The 12,752-nt window shown below is 38.6% G+C and overlaps 1 protein-coding gene across 5 annotated transcripts in view; it reads left to right on the top strand.

Moving 5' to 3' along the window:
• Window positions 1-12,752, top strand: part of Mtus1 (microtubule associated scaffold protein 1) — a 141,980-nt gene that overhangs the window by 92,588 nt on the left and 36,640 nt on the right. The window contains exon 1 of one of the 5 annotated variants that reach the window (XM_046425958.2): window positions 2,958-3,250. The exons of the other annotated variants lie outside the window; for them this stretch is intronic. Coding sequence (XP_046281914.1) covers window positions 3,130-3,250 — 121 coding nt within the window. The 5' untranslated portion in view covers window positions 2,958-3,129. Of the gene's footprint in view, window positions 1-2,957; window positions 3,251-12,752 lie in introns of those variants that run through there. 5 annotated transcript variants of the gene reach the window in all.

Raw genomic sequence — 12,752 nt, 5'->3', positions numbered from 1 at the left:
CTTTCTAAACTAACTAACCTGACACTTTCTTTTCTTAGCTATTTTTTCCATTTTAAATATAATTTCAGAAACAGCAGTAGATAGTGTAGAAATGGTAGGAGCTGACTGATTAAAGTAGTCAAAGAACTTTTTTGAACAAATTTTTGAAAAACTTTGCTCCCCCAGAAGTGTGTGTGTTGATATGGGTATGTATGTATATATGTATGTTTAAAATAATATAGTATGTGTGTATATATGTATGTATGTGCAGGTGTGTATTTTAAAAATAGTTGAGACCTTAAAATATCTCGGTTTATTAAGTGAGCAGTGACTGCTGCGTGTGCAGGAGCACCTGAAGCCTGGTGGTCTGAAGGCATCCCCTGGCATCCCTGTTAATGGAGAGCATAGCAGCCCCATTGCTGTGGCTCACTTGTGCTGGATGGCCACCAGGCGGCAGACTGTGTTTGGGAAAGTATGGAAACTCAGCCCGAGCAGTTCTTGGTCTCTACCTAGTAGGCTTCTCTGCTTTTGTGTGTACGTGCTTTCTTGTACAAACAAGAACGTCTTTTGAATTTTCCTTCTCACTGGCATTATTTATCTGTTCTTGCACTTTCTTGCTCTGATGTTTCAAAAAGATCATTAATAACATTACTGGTAAAGTATGTAGGACAGTTCAAGTAAAAATTTTAATGAATATGACCAATCGGTGACTAAATTGCTGATTTCTTCTTTTGGGAAGTCTAAGCTAAAGATGGGGATGATTTATAATTTACCAATAGCAAATAACAAAGCCTCACCACCACCAAAAAATGCAGAAACATTTCCGATTATAAAGACCGTGGCGTATCTATTTTTAATATCAATATTTAATTTGATTATTTATACTTCTGATGCTGGTTGGTATGTTGGCTTTTACATAGTTTGGGGAGGTATAGGGAGAGAATCATGGCATGTTACTTATTTATTTAGGACTGTGGATTAAACCCAGAGATGCTTAACCACTGGGCCACATCCCCAGCCCTTTTTTATATTTGATTTACAGAGAGGGCCTTGCTGAGTTGCTTAGGGCCTCGCTAAGTTGCTGAGGCTGGCTTTGAACTCACAATCCTCCTGCCTCGGCCTCCCAAGCTTCTGGGATTACAGGCATGGGCCACCATGCCCAGCTTGATATGTTTTTAATATTCAGAATCTGGGAGAAAGTATTTGGATTTTTAAAAATAAACTGATAAAGTAGAAAGACAACATCTAAAAGTCCATTTTTTTCACCGCATTCCTTGATTATTTGTGCTTCAGTTGCCACAGATGCAGCGTGCATCTGAACACGTTGTCTCTGTCTCACAGTGACCTGAGGCAAGTCAGTGGGTCTGTCTCTGTTGTTGACGACCTCTGATGTGACAGGCTGTGGAGTGTTGAGTGAACAGAGTGGAGGAAGTGTTTAATTATTTCCTTTCCTGTCTGTATTCTTCCCTCTTCAAACCCTAGATGCTCTATAGAATTTCTAAAAGAATAATTGCTTCCTCTCTATTTTAACAGCATGTATTAGGGTTTTCTAGTTACCAGTTTCTCCATTTCTTTTTGAGTCTTTATTTTTTAGGAAATCTTGGAAACAGGCATCCATCATTTTTATACATTGCTTTTTTTTTTTTTTAATTAAAAATAACATTGAGGGGCTGGGGATGTGGCTCAAGCGGTAGCGCGCTCGCCTGGCATGCGTGCGGCCCGGGTTCGATCCTCAGCACCACATACAAAGATGTTGTGTCCGCCAAGAACTAAAAAATATTTAAAAATTCTCTCTTCTCTCTCTCTCTCTCTCTCTCTCTCTCTCTCTGTCTCTCACTCTCTTAAAAAAAAAAAAATAACATTGAGGGCTGGGGTACTGGCTCAGTGGTAGAGAGCTTGCCTAACAAGTGTGAGGCACTAGGTTTGGATTTCACACCACATATGAATAAGTAAATAAAGGTCCATCAACAGCTAATAAAAATATAAGAAAAAAAGTAACATTGAGTTCAGGCTACCCTTGGTTTTATAGAATGAACTTTAAGTGAGCATATTGCATGTGTTTCTTAATCCTACCTTTAACTTTCAACTTCTTTTGACTTTTGCTGTCATATTTTAATGTACTTTTTACAAACCACTCTGCTGAAATAAAATTAATAGGGACCAGTAAAGCTGTTCCCTGACCACATTCCTAGTCTCTAAAAGGTCACAGTAAAAGATCACCTTATGTTGTTTTTCCCCACCTGGGGCTCACACATGCTAAGCAGGTGCTCTGCCACTGAGCTGCGTCCCCAGCCCCACCTTGATACTTTACCAATGTAATAAGTGTATTTCCTATAGCACTGCATGTCTGGTTGACTGCTCCTCAGGACTATTATGTTATGCCTGGTAAAGAAATTGCATTAGCCTTTTATTCATTTTTATTTAAGTCCTAAGCACATGAGAATTAAAGTTGAACCTAAACCTTTCATCATTCTGTCATTAGCATAGTAGAATAGAAATTTTATTAAAGATTGAGAACATTTGTTGCTTGACGGTTTTTGCTTTTTTCTTTACCCAAGGCATCAGGTTCATAGGTAAAAATATGGGGCGGGGCGGGGGGGGGGGAATGCCCAGTGTTCTTAGTGTGAATATTCCTAATTTTAAAATGTTAAATCAGGACACAGATTAATCTTACTTTTTTCCTAATTTCTAAATAAACACGAGGTATATGAGGTAGTTAATTTCCCTCCATCTTCCAAGTAGTTACAGGACCTGTGATAGCATTGGCTGTTACATAAAGCTCCTAAGACCACCCACTTTCTCCTCCCCTTTCCCATCTGATGAGAACCACAGGCCACCCCAGGCACAGTGTGATGTAACTTAGCGGCTGCTGGCCTCTGAATTTGCTAAGAGGAGATCTTATTCAGAGGAAGAGCATTGTTTTGACAACATCTGGGAGTGAAAACGGAAGCCAGGAACCCTTGGTTAGCGCCGTTTTTTTTTTTTTTTTTTTTTCCTTTTGTGAGTCTCTGGTGGAATGACATTAGCTATGTAGGCATGTTTTCTCTGCTGTGCCTCTTGGCCCCGAAGAGTACTGAATTTAAAAAGACAGCATGTGATAGTCCACGGAAGCAGCTTCTTCTGTGAAACCCTTCCACCTGCTCTGAAGACATGTTGTTGTCACCCAAATTCTCCTTATCCACCATCCACGTCCGGCTGACTGCCAAAGGATTGCTTCGAAATCTGCGACTCCCTTCAGGGTTTAGGAAGAGCACTGTTATTTTCCATACAGGTTAGTCTTGCCTAGATCTCTGCTGAGTGTTGCATGGGGGACATCTTGATTAACTTGCAGATGTTTATCAGAGATGTTTAAGAAGACAGATAATTAGGGAAATAGAGCTCTCTTTAATGAAAGAAGTCAGCTGAATTGGTGAAAATAAGCAGTTTTTTCTTGGGGTTGCACTTTGTTTGCAAGTGGACGTGTGCTCTGTTTGTGTTTAGGGGATGCAGAATCGTTGCCTTGGTGCTCCCGGCTCTTTTCTCTGCCACCAACCAAATTTGTAAAAATCAGTACCTATTAAATTACAATTGACTTCAGATGATTTTGGAAATGGAACACAAGTAAATCAAAAAGACCATTTCTCTTTTTATTAAAAAGGGAGATAAGAGGATTTCTGTAATTCTTCATTTTTGTCATTTCTCATTGAGATTGATAGGCTATTTTAATATCCTGAAAGATTTCTATGTTCTAAACAATTATGAAATGAAATATCCTGATATTTGTGGGGAGCTAACAAGCAAACCCCAAATTTAGTTTTCCAATATTGTTAAGTAAAAAGGGTTTGCAATCACAGAATACTGCCCCTGATGTTTATGTTCTCATCTGATATTTCCTTTTCTGTGCCCAAGATGGAAATAAACTTCGTGTGTATTTTAGGCATACGTGAACCTGCCGGCTCACTTGCAGGGGATTTGGTTGCCTGGTGCTGCTGCCTCTTGTGCCAGATGATAATTACAGCTGTGGTCAGTTAAGTTGCTCTTGGCTGTGAAGACCAGGGTGCTCTTCCCCTTGTTTTGGGCTGGTTGGTGTTGACTTTGATAGGACATGTCCTCTTGTTTTTCACTTTGCTCTGTCCCTGGTGATTTTTTTCAGCTGACAGTTTTCCCAGAGGCATCTGCCTTCTCTGTGGGATGATTCTCATCTTTTCCAACACCTCTTTCTCAGGTTTCATAACTCCCCTTGCCCTGTCATTTGCCTTTGGCGGTCTTTCCCTCTGGGTCTGAGCTGAGGGCCGGAGGTAAATGAGGTGAGCTCCGAGGGACACAGTGGCCTTTCCTCTCCCAGCCCCAGTACCCCTCTCACTCCTTCAGCCTTAAACATGAAAAGGTGAGGGGTTGGGAGTGTAGCTCAGCCTCAGGCCCTGGGATCAATCCCCAGCACCCCTCAAAAATAAAAATTGAAATGAATTTTAAAAAGTGGGGAAAATTAACAATAAATGGGCGCTCTATATTTGTAGTAATTTATCTGGAATAATGCCAAATAGCTTTTAATTGTAACAAGTTTAAAAGTATTGTAATCCATATACCAGGTTGAAAAGAGAAACAGTCTCCAGAAGGCTCTGGGGTCCTGAGTAGAGCTCTGTCCAACCCAGGCTCCTTGCCCTCTCCACGGAGCATCCACCCTCATAGTTCCTTGGGTATTATTCTCACTTTCTAATCATATAATCTAATCTAATCATATAATCATATGCAAACCTATATATTGATAATATATAAAAATAGGGCTTTTATATCTGTTTTTGTTATACAGAACTGGAAGCATAGTATATAACTTCTGTACTTTTTTTTTTCTTTTCCTCTTCTCTCCCAGTGCTGGGGATTAAATCCCGGGCCTCAGGTAGGCTAGGCAAGTACTGAGTCACACCCCAGCCTCCTATAGGATGTTTTAATATTAATATATCTCAGTTTCATGTTAACACATTAAACATGTTAATACATGCTCAGGTGCCTCATTGTTTGTGATAGTCCTATAATAGCCATTGTTGGCAGAACATAATTTATTTAACCAGCTATTAGTTGACATTTTTAGGTGATTTGTGGTACTTCTGTGAAGCAAATAGCTTTCCAAGAAAACCTGAGCAAAAGAGACAAGGCTTTAATTACCCAAGTTTAGTTAATATTGATTTTTAGATATATTTTATTTTCCAAATTTCTGTAATAATATCTTCAAAAATTTATTTGCTTGCAGTTATAACTTTTAGAATGCATATATAGCAGTGATCTAGTCTACCTTATTTTGCACCAGGAAGTCCAAGGCCCAGAAAAGTGAATTAACTTGTCCAAGGGTACACAGTAAGTGGCAGAAATGGGTCTAAAACCTGGGAGCTCTGTTTAGAATTTCCAACTTTCAGGTTTTTCTGACTTTGAATGTTGTTATAATTCTATTAAAATGAGGGAATGGTAGTGACGTTTTTTAAAAAATGATATAGAAAGAGTTGTGTAGAAGAAACATTTTAAAATTATGTAGAAAATGTATTTCTACTTAACTCCCAATAAGAGTCTTAAGAGCTTATCCATATTATGTCATTTTAAGGTTGGAGAAATCCTCCCAGATACGTATATTGAAACCATTGCATTTATTCTTAAATGATCTGAAGGCAGTAACTTGTTTGTATTCTTAGTAAAGGAAGAGGTGTTGGTTGCCTTAGTGGCAGTGCTGTTGACCTGGATTCCAAGAGTCCTGGGTCAGAGCTTTGGTTCTACCAGTAACTAAGTGAATGGCCTTGATCACCTAACCTCACAAGGCTGCAAAATAAAGGGCTTGAATTAAGATGTTTCCAGGGTCCCCTTAGCTTCAAATTTTCTGCATTTCCTGCCTGTAGATTTTAAAACCCTGGTTATATCACCGCATCTGAAAATTCGTCTTTTCTAATTACCTCCTAAGCTCAGCTAATATTCTTCATTCATCTATTTAGTTCATGACACCATGTTTCTCCCCTATCTGGTTATCAAACTTTATTTATCCACAGCCAATTGATCACAAGAATCTAAGACTTCATCCTCTGAAATCTCTTATTTGTTTTTACCCACTGGCACTACCCTGGTTCAGGCATTTAAGTATTTGAAATTGCTCCTCTTATTAATAAAAACAGGGAAAAATATTGACAATTTCCTATCATCTGCCCAAATGTAGTCTGGGCTATCTGAAGGGTTTTATTTTTGTTCTGTGCCACCAGTCCTCCCTCAGCTTGTACACTGTCTTTTCACATTGCAGGCCTAAAATCAGTCTTTCGCATAAATATCTGTCAGACGTGTTCTATGTGCGAGGCACAAGACCAGGTCCCACATTGGCCCTACCTCCACCCAGCCCATAGTTTAACAGAAGGAGTCAGACCTGGCAGGTGGGGCAGTGCAGTGGTAGGGTGTGGACCAGGCTCACAGGCAGCTCTCAGTAGGTGGAGCTACCCTCATCAAGGACTTCATAAAGAAGCCATGTCTTTTAAGTTGCCCCCTCGGGAATTAGCTGAGAAATTAAAAGTATTCCAGATGGAGGAAATAGCTTGTGATGGCCTGGAGGTGAGGGAGGGGGTGCCTCTTTCAAGGGAAAAAAAAAAAAAAAAAAGGAATTGTATTTCCTGAGTAGAAAATCTGGTGAGAAAGAGGGGATGGCGAGGATCGACACCCAGTCAGAACATGGGAGCTGGGCCCTTTGGTATACTGTTTTTGAGCAACACCATTGATGAAGTGTGATGTTGGATACAGGTTAAATAGGGGTGAGAAGAGAAATAGAGAATTTTTCAGGAGTCTCCTGTGATGTTGAAGCATGTCGGGCATGGATGAAGATGTCTGGGGCAGGGAAGTGCAGAAGAGATTTCACTGACTACTCAGAGTGCTGGCATGATCTCTTGCTACAAGCATTAAGCTCAGTATATTTCAGAATTTTACCCAGCCTATTAGTTCCAATTTTATAATGAATCAGTATGGGGAAGAGAATTTTCTAAGTAGAAATAGTCATCACCACTTAGAATTCATTTTTTCTGTGAAGCTGGAAATACTTGTATTAATTATTATGAGTAGTGTCATTGGAACCTCAGAGTTAATGTTCTTTGACTTAAGTCAATTTACTGCAGTAAGAAGTAAAAAATTCTTTTTGATGAGCTAGTGAGATTAAAAGTGATGGCAGGAGCAAAAAGGAGTGGTGGATGTGTATGTGTATTGAAGGGCAGAAGTGTTATTAGAACAAAATATTTTCATGTACTTAAAAGTAGTTTGAAGAGAAGCATTTTGACTGTATATTAGGATCAGGCAGAATGTGAATAAATTTGTTTAATTAGGATGAACTTCATCCAATTATATTCTTATATTTGGTATTCACTGTCAAACTGTCAAGTAGGACTGCTTTTAGGTGCAAAAAATAGCTTAACTAAGAAGTAGCTTATTTGTCTCACCTAAGAAAAAGGAATCATGATGTTCAGTAGATCAGTAATGTCAGGATCAGCATCTCTACTTTTTCTCTTAGTCCTTTCCTTATGACTATGGCCTCTTGATCTCACAATAGCTGCTTTGGACAGGAAGAAAAATATATAGGGATGGGAGTGATATCATGTCCCTTAAGCTTGCATCTCATTGATTAGCTCCCAGTCACATGGCTGTCTACCTTCAAGGAAGGCTGGGAAATTGAATGTTTTGACTTTTCTAGTCTCTCCAGTACTTGATGTGTGTTTTATGGTTTCTGCCCCAGAGATGGTAAAAGTTATTTCTCAGAAGCCATTATTGGCCACTTGAAAATGAGGGGCACATATTATTTAACAAGTCAAATCTTGCAACAGGTCTGTTTTTCTGTTTAAAATTAATTTTTTGGTAATTACCTATTTGTACTTATTTCAAGTAAATTTTGAAGCTGCTGTTTTCACAAATACTAATTAGAAAATTTGAAACATTTGACTTTGCTCACTTAAGTGAGTTTTTTTTATTATAAAACAATACATTGAGAAAAAAAATGTTCTCAACTTTAGATGTGACTTATACAATTAATATTTTATTAATAGTGCATTTATGGTGGTTATTCTGTCCATGCATTATTAAGGTGGTAGTGACTAAATTTCAACTCTGTTTCTCTCACTACAAAATGAAGACATCAGTGAAGCTACATAGCTTCGTTGTATGTATTGCAATTAAAAAAAAATTTTTTTTTTAGTTGTATATGGACTCAGTGCTTTTATTTGTTTTTATGTGGTACTAGGATCGAACCAGTGCCTTACACTTTTGAGGTAAGTGCTCTACCACTGAGCTACAACTCCAGCCTCTGTATTGCAATTTGTAAAAAGATAAGATTTAATAATTTGTAGAACACAAAGACCCAAGTTCAAGAGTAACAGATAAAAGATGTAACCTTCCACCACCTCTTTGTTATCTTGCTGTGAATCCAGATTCTTCTTTTTGGATTCCTTGGAAGCAGACTTGACAGTTTTCCTGGTCTCTTGACATACATAAGTGTAAGGGCAATTTAGTAAGATATGGTGTTATAAATGGCATTATGCTACAAACATTGCCATAGATTGACAGACGCCCCTGTAGCTATAGCTTTGCTATGATGTGAGGGTCTGCCTTTCCTAGTTACAGCATTCTAATTTAAAAAGCAGTTAAGTGTTAAATGACTTTTCATTATAAACAATATTTTGGTAAGTTTTTTAAAGTTCAAAGTTGAAGCTGGGCATGGTGATGCACTCCTATAATCTCAGTGACTCAGGAGGCTAAGGGAGGAGGATTGCAAGTTCAAGGCCAGTCTCAGCAATTTAGCAATACCCTAAGCAACTTAGTGGAACCCTTTAAAAAAAAAAAATTAAAAGGGCCTGGGGATGTTGCTCAGTGGTAAAATACCCCTGGGTTCAATCCCTAGTACTGAGTGGGGTAGGGGGAAGGTTGAAAGAGAGAGCCAATACATCTTAATCTGACAGGTTTTTAGGTACCTAATAAAATTGGTGAGCCCAAATGATCTTGAAACAAAGAACATAGATGTATAAGAAGGCTACTGTTGAATATTTTAGGCTGAGAAACCATAATTAGTATGATAATAAAGGGAAAAGCTAGGATAGGTAGCTAGTATCTTATGAAATAGCAGTGTGTTGAACCAACATATTGTTCTCTATAACTTGCACTGTTTTCTGAGAAAAGACCTATTCAGTTTAATATACAATGTGAATAAACATAACTCAATTATGTGTTTCCTGATTTAAATTAAAATTTACATTCTTAATAAAATTGTTACATTATTGGAATGAAAATACTTTTGTCTTTGGAATATTTAATGTTAATATAAAATTCTAGGGCTGGGGATACAGCTCAGTTGGTAGAGTGCTTGCCTCACATGCACTGGTTCAATCCCCAGTGCCACCAAAAAATATATATATAAAATTCTATTACTTGCACATATTTCTTGTTGTTTTCTGCCTTTATAGTATGTTCCTTTTAAGATGGAAACAAATCCAAAAAGTCAACACAGTAAGATGGACTTTAAGCTATTGAGAAAGCCATCTGATGGAGGGAGGCAGTGCCTTCTTCCAGGACTTCTGAAGGAAATGAATTTGTGTTCTTCTTTTGATATTGCTAGTCTATTTTAGGTACGCAAGAACATGAGAATCCAGCTTTCTTCCTGCCAAGCTACATAGAAAATGTTCAAGATCAACTTTGGACTATTTGGGTTTCTTCCAATTTTACAAGCATAATTAACCCAAAACAGTAATTTTTATGTGAATTTCCCTTCTATTTTCTAATCTAATTTAGCTTTTAACACAAAAACAACAACAACAACAAAAAAGCAAAACTGTTAACACCTATAATATAGCTCATGGCAACAAATCCTACCAATAAAGTAAAGTAAAAATGTAAATGATGATCTGGGGGTATAGCTCAGTGGTAGTGTGCTTGCCTAGCATGCCCTAGATTCAATCCCCAAGACAGAGGGGAAAACAAAACAAAACAAACAACTACTAAGGATTCCTAAAGTCCCCTTTCTCCAAAGAATTTCTTGGTTGGGTAATTTTAAAACTCTAAACACTAGTACTTTCCTGAACCTGTGTTGGTCCGTATTAAGCAAATACCACACCTACCTACGAATAGAAAAATGTTACATGTGTCTCCTAAATTATGATTACTAACTTTTCAGAGCAAACAAATAATGAAAAGAACACTAGAAAGTTTCATATAAATTTAAGCTAGTATTTATAACACAAATAATAATAAAAAATGTTTTGATAATGTTATACAAGTTACCATGGGTTCATTGTTAAATTGCTACAACCTGAATGAGTCTTCATATTTGTGGGTTAGAGGCCATCTACAAGACAATGGGAAATAAGGAGCCAATTGCACCTAGGAAAAATTATATGACTGCTGATTAAATTTAGAAAGCAGGTAAGATTAAAATAGATTGTTTTTAGAGACTCAAGAGCAGAGCATAGAGAATGTCCTAACACCTTCTTCTTCACATCCCACCCCAAACTCTTTCCCCTCTCTGCCCTCGCCCTCATTCCTCTTGCTAATCTCCTCCTGATGTTATTTCCTAGCTGGAAACCTGTGACTCGCCCTGGATGCCTCTTGATCCAGCTGGCCACGCAGTCCTCCTCTTCTCCCTCAGGAGCAAATTCCTCTTTTCCTGCCTGCTCTCAGTACCAGGGGCCCTGGAGTTTCTCTTCTGAGCCTCCCTCCCAGCCTCTCTGCTTCTGGTCTTGCTCCCTCAGGTCTTCCTTTCCATACCTCCAGGACCCCGCTCAGCATTCTCTTTTTCCTACAAGATGAAACCTTGCGTGGTGCAAATGCTGTCTTCCCTGTGTGTTTCCAGCAGTTTCATTTTACTTTAATTTTGGGATTGCTGCCTGTGTCATGATACCAAGGGATCCCCTGTGCCTTTGTGTTTGCTGGCTTTACCTGCCTGAAATGCCCTTACCCTGACTGTCCTCTGCCTGCCTGTCTATCTGCCAAATGTCCTTAAAGGACTATGCCCCTGGGAACTCTGCTCCAGATCTAGGCATTTCCCTGCTAGTGCCCCCACCACACTGTATAGATTAGTACCTAATTAGCAAATCATGTTGCCACTATTGGCATATTTCTGTCTCTGCTAAACAGAGAGCAAGGACCAGTTTGGCTCATATTATCTTAACTTCAAGTAAATCCCATAGACACTTACAGAAAGAGCAGTAGATATTTGGGTGACCATTTCATAGTTTGATACTCCCTTTTATTAGAAAATATTTTCCAGTAATTCTCATTTTAATGCTTTGCTTTCATGATAAACACCCATCATCAAATGCTAAGGAAACACTGATTGAAAGAAATTGGGTATCTCTATTGGGGCTTTTAGACACATAGGTTCATATTAAGGCAGAAAGGAGTGAATTGGCTGTCTGCTCAGGCTGGTAGAGATTCATGACCTACATTTTATTAGACAACACTAGTTTTCAATGCAATATGTAGTGAAAGCACATATTACCCAGTGCCTGTCACCTTTGTACAAGGAGGTTGATGTTTGAAAGTTGAAGAGGATGACACTAGGGAAAACCTGTGTCAGCAGGGTCCCAGGTATTGACCTACTTCAGACGCAGCATTGCCCCCCCCCCCCCCCCCCCCCCCCCCCCGCCCCAGCCACCACCACCATGATGCCTCCCTGGCCCCTGAGGCACCAGGGCAGGTTCACCAGCACCTTATCAATGCTATCATGGTAGATTTTGGTAAACAGTTGGTGAGTAATTGAGTGGCTCAGTAAGTACAGAAACTAGTTAACATTATTGAATCCTGCATTTAGTGTTGTGTTTCATGGAACCCAAGGCAAATTCTCTTAGTAGTCATGAGTCCAACCTGATTTTAATAACTTGGAAAACCAGCAGATTCAGTAAAAGTGTGGCTTGTTTAGGATGAAAGTGTCCTCCTCTATGACCGACCTGTCTCTCTCAAAAAGTATCTGAAAAATGGGCCTGTTCCTCTTTGCCCAAGTACTTTCTTAAGACAATAAACCAGTTCACTGGGTTTCTGAGCAGAAAGAACAAAGATGGCAAAGAGTGTTATTATTCAGCTGTTTCAATTGAGCAAATATCTTTGATTCAAGTGTTTTTGTGATGGAGGTTTCATTTTTTTTTTTTTTCTTTTGGAGGTTTCATTTTCATTAAAATGAATCCCATGTAAAGTTGAATCAATTGTCTTGTTGAGAGAAATCTGAATTGATGTAGAAGTTAACATTTAATTTTAAGGTTTCTTATTAAATTGATTCTTTGAAATTGGAACATAATATAGTAAACAAAATAGTTTATTTTGATAATGCAGCTGTTTTTTTAAAAATAGTCACATCCCAATAAATATGTAAGGGCATGTAAGCATAGAAGGGCAAAGTCTGGCTCATATTATCCTTAACTTCATGTAAATAACAGATCCCACAGTATTTAAGGGAAACCCGTGGCTTTTCAGTATTATGAAGAATCCTATTTATATGAGTCTTTAGAGCTTTGAGCATCATCAGAGATTTCTGCATCATCTCTGATCTTCAGTTGAACCGGAGTGAGGAGAGAGGGAAGGATATGCAAAGTGGGTCATCAGCTGCCACGTGGTACAGTTTTGTCCTTGGGGAGCACAGTATGTGGAGCGGAAGATTGAGGTCACAGCATGCTTTTCTAACTCCAGGTAGAGGGCACTGTGGACAAATGAAGACATGTTCTCTTAGAATAATATGTCAGTGTGTTCTTTCTTCCTTAATTATAAATCTAGTCCAAGTCCCTAATAAAACCCTATTATTTAGATTCCTGTCT

This window comes from Marmota monax, unplaced genomic scaffold, assembly GCF_021218885.2.
Source record: "Marmota monax isolate L192 unplaced genomic scaffold, Marmota_monax_Labrador192_F-V1.1 WCK01_AAM20220418_F8-fsc00197, whole genome shotgun sequence".
NCBI lineage: Eukaryota > Metazoa > Chordata > Mammalia > Rodentia > Sciuridae > Marmota > Marmota monax.
Note: the sequence above shows the minus strand (reverse complement) of the source record. Positions and strands in the feature narration are given on the sequence as shown.